The sequence below is a fragment of the Melanaphis sacchari genome, unplaced genomic scaffold, assembly GCF_002803265.2.
Source record: "Melanaphis sacchari strain LSU unplaced genomic scaffold, SCAv2.0 Contig20_pilon_pilon, whole genome shotgun sequence".
In the NCBI taxonomy this organism is placed as follows: domain Eukaryota; kingdom Metazoa; phylum Arthropoda; class Insecta; order Hemiptera; family Aphididae; genus Melanaphis; species Melanaphis sacchari.
In genome coordinates, this window is record NW_020271042.1 from 3,214,368 (window position 1) to 3,225,830 (window position 11,463).

Here is an 11,463-nt window from a genome sequence, read left to right on the forward strand (position 1 = left end):
GAACTAATTTCTCAATTTATAGGAATCATTTATTTTACTATGAAATAATTCACAAAGGATTTTTATACCAAGAATAATGATAAACTACTAAACTTTTTATTAAAAACAAAAATACAAAAATAATGAAAATTGTAACAAGCTTTTAATAGATTAAAATATAAAAATAAAATATTATAAAATATTTAAAGAAAAAATAAAAATAAACTAAAATGTATAACATCAACAACTTTTTTTTCTACAGAAAAATTTATTTATCATTAAATACATATACAATGTTATATGCATTTATAAACTAATATGCAAAATCCAATTTTGCACTTGAATTTGGTATAATACAAACCATAGATATTTCAAACTCCCATTGAAGTGCATACACAATGTACAAACATACAAATGCATATAATTCTGAGCTCTACATATTATAACAAATAGGATGGTCTCTGAACATAACATGGAAAAGAAATATAACATTAAAAAAAAAACATAAATACACTAATTTTAAGTGCTGAGTATAAAAAATTATGTTGAGGTCCAATGAAGATAGCATATTAATATCAAAACATTCAAAACATACTAACATACTTTTTTTAGACATACCAATAACTAAATTCTAAGAAAAAAAGGTTTTAAATCATCTATTTTAGAAAAACTAAATTTCTAATTTATTTAATATGAAAGTTAAAATATAATTTAATATCAAAATAAATGCCTAAACTGATGTTGAATAACAAAATTAATAACTAAGTTATGTGTTAATACTGTTAATATACCTACCAGCTTAATTATAATTAAAATATTTAGAAAATTTTATAATATTAAGCTATCCTCACATGTGTTGTCTCCCTCTTACTAAAATATAACATACCAAATTTGTCATTAAATAATTAAGCTAATATATTATTACTCATTAGATATAATATTAGAGTAAATTTAATTATAATTTAAAGATAAGAACTTATGCTTAACATTGGTTTTTTAGTTATTTTAAATTTTAAGTAAGATATTAATATTGTAAATATTAATAGTTAAAAATACTCATCTCTAGCTTAAAAATTAAAATATCAAAAAAGCCAATAGTTAAGCAAACTGATAATGTTCTTACCTTTAACTGGACCTTTAACTTTGATAATAGATCAATTTGCTTTTATATTAAATTGAAAAACACAAAATTGATTCTACTGATCACAAATTTGTTACGTTGTATGTTTATAACACAAATACAACAAATGTGAAGGCAGTATCCTCTTAGGTTTCTAAAAATTGAATTAATAAATTGTTAAATATATAACACTTTATAAGTTTCTATTATTATTTTTCTTCATTAATTTGGTGATCACTACTCATTTTGAACAAATTGGAAGGTTTATCTCTCGGTTTATCTTGAGTTAAGTGACAGTCTAATTATTTTATTTTTGATTCAATTCTAAAAATGCTGTTTGTAACTTAAAGTGCTCTGGATTAATTATAGGACGTATTAAACGATAATTAAGTATTATGCTTTATAATTTATAGTTATAGTTATGTAGGTATATTGATGGTTTAATATCAGTCCTATATAATCACCCCTTTTCTTAAAATAGAACTCTTTCTCTTAGTAAAACAATATGTAAACATTTATCCAAATACCGAATATAAGAAGTACATAATAGATACCTATGTTATACAATGAAAAACATTATCAAATTCTTAAACCACTATAGGTATCTATTAGCTTAATTATTTTATTAATTATCATATGAAATGGTATTTACTCATTTAAATTGTTTTCTGTCAGTATACATATTTTATAAACTTAACTACCTCCAGGCAAATGTTTTTGGTTAACTAGACAAAAATAGTGTAACATAATAGTTAAATTAGAATAATGTTGCAAATAAGCAAATTACATTCTAACATTTTAATCTATAAGTGATATAATTTTCCTATGCAATTAAAATCCACTCAAGTATAATGTTCTTAATATAACACACAATAGGTTGGTTAACCACATTAAAATAAGAATTATGTTTAATAAATTATCATTTTATCTACAAGTTTCTTACTGTTTACAGTAGGTACTTCAAAATAGTTTTAAAACTATAATATGAAACTCGATTGGCTCCAACTGTACTAGAATAAATACTTCTCAGTCATATTATTTCTTATCATTATTTTTACAGACAATATAAATTACTAATCAGACAAAAACCAACTAGAAAGTTATTCACCCAAATTGGTATGAAAAAAAAGAATTAATATATTTGAATTATGTTATTGACATAGTTTATTATCCTAATATCAGAATGAACTAACAAATGTCTAACAATAATTGGACTAAAATATTTAGATGATTAATTTGCAATTCAAATCATGATCTATTATCTTTATCTAGCTTACCTACACAACATAAATAAAAGATGGGCTAATGGATAAAAGATGATCATCTTGTTCAAACCAGACGCCATGGACGGTTTGCGAAAAGTTTTAAAATGATTTAGTCACAAAAATGATTATAGAACGCTATAAAAAGCAAAGAAATCTTAAAATGTATAATAGTTGAAAAACACCACCAAACTCAATTTGTTTTCTTAAACGCGTATGAGTATTTAACCTCTGAACAGCTCAACGTTAAAACTAATTAATATAGGTCTGTAATTAAACAAATATTTTAATAAACTCAAGAGATTAAAGTAATCCTAACATAGTTATAATACGTTATCATCCAAAATTAAGGTGATAATAATAATAACAATAACATAAACTTTACAACTATGACAATTTCGTAATTTGTCCATCAAAACAGGCAAGCTTTAGTTTGTTGATATAAACGAGTAGAGCATAAGTGTGTTCTCTTATAAACATATCTATATATAGACCCTAAATCATTTCACGGACCGAGCACTCATCGGAAGCGAACGCATAGTAAGAGAAGAACGATATTGATCAATCAATACACCGTACGAGACGAAACTATATATCAATAATGATATGTGACACCCATAACGATCACCGGGCCGTGACCTCGTTGGTCGCACAAACGAGCCCTCGGGACACTGAGCGGTTTAGTTATGATTTTTTTGGTTATTGTCTTGTCATGGTTAGCGTTTTACCTTCGCTTCTCTTTGGGCTTTTTGTTTTCCATTGCAAAGGCGGCGGGCGCGCAACAATGAACCGTGCACAATGCGCCACTACTTGGTTCGGGGGCCGTCGTCTGCCGACGACGCGACAAACTTTCACGGGAATACGCGTCGTGAAACGCTGTGGAAATATTACACGATCAGACAGCGGCAAACGGTAATTAACTGTTGCAGAAATAATAATTATAATGATTGTGACGATAATATTCTAAAACACTGCTATCGTCCACACACCGAACGTGCGGGGATAAACCTATAGCGAGAACGATTTCGTCGGGACTCGCGCGCGAGCGCGACAGACAACGAACACGAGCGTACGGCAATCGCGAGAGCACTGACAGCGGGCGGCGGCGGTAAAAGTTTCGGTCACCCTTCCATGCCCCACTCCACACCGCCAGCACGGCCAACGGTCGTAAACACGGTCGCAGTCTGATCGGAGCGGACGAGCTCGGACTTTTTAATTGCAATGAAATGGAAACCGGTTCCGGCCGCCCGCGGCGTGCTTTGAGCGCGTTGGTCGATTTTGTACAGTTTTTTTATTTTTTTATTCTCTTGATTACATCTGTCTACCGCATTACCCGTTCGTCAGATGAGACGACACTTAAGTCGACTCGTATGGTGGCAGGGGTGAAGACGTGTACCGCGTTTTTTTTTCTCGCGAAGACGACTATTTACAAATTTCACCAAGATATCGACAATCTTCTACGATCGATACAATGTGCATAATTCAGTTGTAGAAATGTAGATCATCGTGGTATATAATCGCGAGTTTTAGAGAGAGAAACGACAGTTACAAATCATCGCCGTTATGATTACGTGGCAGTCTACGTCACGATTATCTTTATTCGTTGTCTTTATTGTTATTGTTATACCTAGTGGTGTTGAACACGATCACAGGAGTACGACGAGATTTTAACTCTTACCGTAGTATACACCCGTCTACACTGAAGTACTCCACTTACCACTATGATCGTAATCGTTACATTCACGTGACTACTGAGTACTGACTAGTGCCTGCAACTTACAACTACACTACAATCTACAGTAGTGCTGTTTGCTAAACCACCCGTCAGGCGTCAGCTAACTGCTGGCTGCTGCTGATAACCGTGGAGTGACGAAAATCGTTCCGGTCCAGTGTTGCCAGTAACGTAATAATCACGGTCGCTGTGAAACTATGCCCTCTTGAAAAGTCGTGCGACCCATGGCGGCTATTTATTAATATTCTAATTTTCGACGAGCTCGTTCTAGTTACTTTTTATATTTTGGCCCGAGAACTACATAAAGAACTGAACATACAATTAATAACAGAAAAAAAAAAATTCGCTGAAAACGGCCGGTTGGAAGATAAACTATGCTAATATGATAGATGACATACTGACATTCGATTTTAATATAAATATGTATTTTATAGTAAGTACCTATATATATATAGTACCTGTTATACTGTTATGTTATATAATGGAAATTTTGGGGATGCTAAAATTGTATAAAGCTTACGAATAAATAATTTAAATAAAAGATTAATAACAAGTATAATTATCTTTTTTTTTCTTATGATATCGAGGACTGGAGGAGGAACCATGGTACCAGTACTTCTCCTAAAAGTATAATTATCTGTATTAAATCATTTTTTTATCTTTGCAAATATTAATAATATCTTCAATTTTATTTTTAAAGATATTTGCTATATCTTTTTAAAATTTAACAGTGATAAGTTTAAAAATAATTCTATTGTGTTATGCTAGTTCTTAGTCAATTTATATTCTTCGTATAATTAAATAGAAATAAATATACAAGTATAACTACCTATACATATGAAGTTATTCAGAGGTGCTAACAAAATATTTAAGGATATTAAACAGTAAGCACACCCGAGCATCCCATTCATTCCTATAGTTACGCCTATATATAGTTTTCTTACATATTATACTAAAAATATTTTACCTAACATCTATATTATAGGTTTGTATTTATTTAGGTAAAACAAACATATATTTTTGTATATATATACATATAAGTAATAACCTACATAATATAATACACGTGATGTGATGCATGAACCTCATTAATGATTCACAAAATGTTAGTTATGATAAGATATTATTATAACTTATAAAGATATAATTAATCTGTAGATATTTCATCATGATTAGATCTAAAATATAACACTACATTTTATGACGTATGTATATTTATTTAGTATATTAATTGTAAATTACACCTACCTACCTATATTATATACAATACAATAAGATTATCTTTTAAAATATCAATTTATATTATAAGAATTAAGAATAAATATAATTTTATATACAAATTAATAAAATTTATATTTTATTCATTATTTATACAATCATACACTAGTAAGTACAACAGTGAAGATACATATTTTTAAGATAAATATACCTATACTGTTATTGTTCTCTATAATGTATTTTTAAAATCTTTATATGTATACAGGTATACGTGATATTATGTCGATGTGCATAGTATGCACTATGCAATATCTGTAGGTACACAGTATGACCTTTATTATAACAATTTTTGAATAACACGCATTATAATGAATTATACCTACAGAGTGTCCCGTTTCCTACGATTCATTAGGTATACTAATTTAAAATCACGGAGTAATGGAAGTTCTATTATTTTGACATTTAAATTAATATTTTACAAAAAACACGCTGTATACCTGTATTTAATAATATTACGTATAATAAATGAATAACCTAGTTAAAAGATATTTTCTATCTTGATAGTAGATTTATATAATTAATGTTTTATACAATGTTTAGTTGTACGAACACATTAAACATTAGGTAATTAGTAATCGACGTTATTAATAAATAATAATATTAAGACATGTTTATACCAACAAATAATGATGCACACTTAATATATCTATTAATTATTATTATCTATAGGAACCTATAGGCTATAAGACTATAATATTATAAAATTTATTGTATTAAATAATTTATACACATAGTAATATAGATTTTAATAGTTATTTAATGTACTTCTTAATGCTACCATTCTTACCTACCTGTGTTAATATGAGAAGTAGGCAGTATAATTGAGTATCAATATTACTAAAATACTAAATAATTTAATTTGTTAACCAAATATTATACATATTTTATACTAAAGAATAATACATTTAAATAAATTTTCAAAAAAAAAAAAGTGATAGCTGGTAGGTCAACGGGATACCTATAAAATATTAAGCTGCGGTACATGTAGTAAACTCAGATATTTAATATAAATAAAATTATAAAAATATGTTATTAAACACTTCTGAGAAAATTACACCACTATAAATAGGTAATAAATTAAATACATAATTACATATAAGCTTACAATTATAAACATACCTAATAATTGATAAAATCGAGCGAAAAATATTTTAACATTTTTACTATTATTACCGTAGTCCGTAGGCACTTAATATTTGTGAATTAATTGTTTATACTTCTTATTTTAAATATACTAGATATTGTAATTTGTAGTATAGTGATTATGTGTTATTATAATTATTTTAGCTGTGTATATATATTATATATAACCTAACCTTTAATAACTAGAAAACTTCATTAAATACTTAATGTTTATATTATAATATTTTAATATAGGTACCTATAATACCTGTGCCGGTATGCATTAAGATGACAAGGTAAATTGCGGAAAATGACACAATATATTTGTTTGTCGTAAGTCTGCAAGTCTGTTACTCTTTTATAATTTAAGGATTATAGAAAAAACATCGAGGGTTCCACTTTTGAGAAGCTATTGAATATTTATATATATAAAAAAATAATCTAACTACCTACTGGCAAGTTTCATTTTGACAAAAAAATAATATTAATATAATATAACGTATATAATATTCTATAAATTAAATTTTATTCAGAAATAAAAAAAACTACTTAGGTACTAATAAAATTACTTCAAAAAACTTATGTTCAAACTTCAGCAAATAATACATGCATATATTATTATAATCACAATTTCATGCAAAAATCGTATTTCCCGAAGTTTTCAATTTTCCGGACAATTTTCTAAATTTTTCTTTTTGCAACAACCTTACTTGGAGTATAGTTTAGAAAACACCGACTAGCTCAATTATATAAATTGCGTTATCGAAAAAATATATTATTCTAATTTTGTAGTTTATAATTTTGGCAAGTATTTATTTACGACAGAGTGCGTAAATATAACTATAATAACGAATAAAATAAAATTGTGAATAATAGATCACTCGCAGAAGTATTTGGTACAACCTTGTGAAAAAAAAATTCAAAAAATGTTAAATAGTGTCGTCACAAAACTGGAACATAAAAAAAGCCAGTTCATTTTATATAAACAGGGATAAAAAATAACTCCCCCTCTCCCTCTCTTAAGACAAAAAAAAATTAAAAATCGAGCGACGTGGTGACACGCAGGACGGTATTTTTAACAATTGGAAAAAAAAAATTGGAAAAATGTTAAATAGTATCGTCACAAAATGAGAACATAAAAAAGGCTTGTTCTTTTACATATATATATATAATATTGTATTATATAAGGATTATTATTATTATTATTTGTTTTATTTATATTCAGTTACTACCCAATACTACTATTTAGTACTTGATAAAATTAAGTAAAATATATGTTTTTCTTCTTTAAAACACAACAATGTGTGTTGATTTAAGAATTTCATTTTATAAGAAAGTAGTAATGTATGAAATAGCTAATATTATATTATGAATTTATCATTAAAATTTAAGAACTTAAAATTGTAAAATATTAAAAAATAAATACTTTATTAACAACTCACAAGTCAATTAATTGTAGGTATTTTGTTGATTAGTTTATAATATAATCTTATAACCTAACCGTTTATCTACTCAATGTATCGACATGTGATTCATGATATAAAGTAATATTAAGTATACTTCCAAATAATAATGTAACTATAGAACTATGATATCACCTCAGAGCACGATTTAAGGATAATACTATCTTTAACCGTGAATAACACACATATTATATATTTACTACGCCTAGTAATTAGTATAGATATTTGTATTCTGTGACAGAATAAAATAGGTGATCTAAATAATTATAGTTCCTATATTTTACTCACAGTTATAAATAATGAATTATTATCTAGGTATATTTATGATTTTACCTAATGGTGAATTCGTATTCAGTGGAACCTCGATAACTCGAACTTCTATAAGTCGAATTTTCGATAACTCGAAAGAACGTCTTGGCCCCTACTTTATAATATATCATATGTGTAACCTCTGTAAGTTGAATTTTCGATAACTCGAATTTTTTTTCGCCCCCAACCGATTCGAGTTATCGAGATTCCACTGTATCAGCTTAAATAGTCATCACTGTATTGTTTTGAGTCCGTGTGTGTGTACCTGTAGACGGCGGGGTCATGGTATCAAACGTGATAGTAGGCAACAGATGATATTAATAGTCCAATTACTTAAATATTATGACATTATGACAATAATAGTTTATTGTAGTGAGTAGGTGCAATAATCATCACTATTGTATCTTTGGATTTAACGATATTGAACTTATTACTTATAACTTCTGGTCATTATAGTTGATAAATATTATTATGACTTATGACTTAGGTATGACTGTATGAGTTATACGAATTTATGACATACTCCAAACGCCTTCAGTGGGACGGACTGTGCGATACTCTGGCAAAAAGTTATTATAAAATACATTTAGAAACACAGCTTAAGCTTACTGTACTTACTGAATTGATTTGAGAAGTGTGATATCTTTTACCTCGGTGCATAAAATCATAATTACTGCTGAATCTATAAACTAAGTATAACGCATTTACATATTATAAACATTTCTCTAAACCAACTAACTTTGAGGAACTATATGTAGTTAATGGATTACCCAAAAATTAAAATTTAAACGTGATTATTTATAAAAAAAAAAGGCTTATTAATTCATGAAATTATTTATATAGGTTGTCATTTGAAAATCAAAAGTTGAGGATGGTTTTCTTGTATAAATATAACAGTAAAAAAAAATAAAAATTGTTAGTTCTAAAATAGCGTAAATCCCAAATTTTGAAGAAGACAGATTGAAAGAAATCAATACTTTTTAAAATAATAGTGTTGTTTGAATCACACCTTTTCCTGTATACGTATATATATATATATATTTTTATTAGGTAGAAATAACTAAAAATACAAAATTACAATATATAATAAACTATATAAAGTTTTGCACAAGTAGTAATGATGTAGGTGGTTTACATATCGTGAGAGAGGCGCGATGTAGGAGGGCTCCCATATAGAGCTACCTATACTCACCTATAGATATAAATTAAGTTTTGTGTCTAACCTATAGGCATTAGTTATAAAATAATTAAGTATGCCACAGAAATGTATAATAATATAACTATAACATGATGAATTATATTTTTTAAACCGTAGATGTTTGCTTTTGTTTTCAGTCATTTAGCACCTATATGATGAGAGATGACGTTGAAATTGACACTTGAAAACTTGAAAACCATAGCATATGAAAATTTGCAATAGGTGATATTTTACATACACAAAACTTGCTAAAAAAAAATTGAACTATCATAAAAAAAATCCACATCTAAACACAGAAAATGTTTTTACCATCAAGTTTTATCATAGGTCAATTCGTTCTAATTTTTAAATTAACTAAGCTAAACCTAATCTTCTAAAGGTACATTTGCGATGTTACGCACTTATAAGTTATAAGTCAAAAACAACAAATGTCTGTGTAGTGTCTTCTTAATATTTTTTATCTGCAAAATAAAACGTTATGTAATGACTTAAAATAGTATATTAAAATGTTATAAATTGTTTTCATCATAACTTTTTGTTTAAACAAGAATTACTTCTATTATAATAGCTCGTAACCAATTTCAGTTATTGATATTTTAACTATACTTTCGTTCATATGGTGATCACCTGTAAACAGTGAAATGAAAAAATGAACACCAAAACTCAATAATAACGAAAAAATAAAATTTTTTTTTATTGATCATAAATGAAATTTCATCGAAAACAAAGGCCATTAGAAAGGTTTTGAATTAAAATATAATTTATTTAACCGTTAAATGTATTAATAATAATGATGTAAACAAATAACCTTCTCCCACTCAATAACAATTGTCCTAGAGTTTTGATCTACGCACTATCGCGATGACTTATAATTTAGATTAAACATTTAGAATAGCTCTATATAAAACAACAGTCTATAAGAGAATAACTTACTAAGCGCGTTAATTTCTTTAATTTCCATTATAAATTATAATAAAATATTAAATAACTAAAATAATTTTTTTTATATATATATATATTTTTTTTAACTATTCAATATTATGTATAGTTGATTGAGCTAAATGAAATTTAAAAACGTCCAAACCCTGTAGGTAGAGTAATCTCTCACAAAATATATTTAATACCTAAATAATTGTATAGAATTATAGTTGGACAATATATAAATGTATGGACATGTGGCTACATTTCCATACATGTATAATATGTTATATATATTTAATATGTATATAAGCATTCAACTCATCATTTGTACCTATAATAATGTACGGTAGTGTAGTAAGAGGAATAAGGAAATTACTGAGAAAATCAAAAAATAACATAATCAATCTACAGTTTTCAACTCAAATTAAATTAATCAATTATCATAATAATATAGACTATTAGTTTTTAGTCGAATATCGATTAATATAAATATATATAATATACATAATTATTTTGGACCTCTGTACCTATATTTGATAGTTGATGCCTCAGGAAAAATATTACACTTTATTTAATATAGTATGAAATAATGTCCATTAACAAATAAACGAATATTGGAGTATATTTTAAATAAAAATTGTTGTAAAATCAATCCACGCAATACATTATACACCTTGATACATTTTTTCCAAAATGTAAACAATAAGTACTTATAATATTTGTTATTTTAATTAAACTAATCAAAAATCAAAAAAAAAATTCTACTCTAAAAGTCTAAAATATAATAAGCGGTGCTTAAAATATATTAACAATAATAAAAAATTATATTTAAAAAAAATTAATAATAAAAACATGGGTATCTATTATCTATTATTCGTTTAACTAGTGATCTACCGAAAAAAGAATACAACATAGGCAAAAAAATAAATTGTATATTATATTATTATAAAAATATAAAACAAATTTTTATAAATTTTCCAAAAAATATTTGAAAGGATTGTTGGAACTTTTTATAGAATGGTACATTCAGAGGTAATATTCTGTTGAATGGAAAACTAAATTTTTATTAAGATCTTAAA

General features: G+C 26.7%; 1 protein-coding gene across 1 annotated transcript in view; it reads right to left on the reverse strand.

Moving 5' to 3' along the window:
• LOC112593794 (hypoxia-inducible factor 1-alpha-like) overlaps positions 1-3,461 on the reverse strand; it is a 45,810-nt gene extending 42,349 nt beyond the window's left edge. Inside the window, exon 1 of the mRNA XM_025338337.1 lies at positions 3,090-3,461. Within this exon, the coding sequence (XP_025194122.1) occupies positions 3,090-3,121 (32 nt within the window). The 5' untranslated portion in view covers positions 3,122-3,461. The remainder of the gene's footprint in view (positions 1-3,089) is intronic.
• Positions 3,462-11,463: the final 8,002 nt, after the last annotated feature.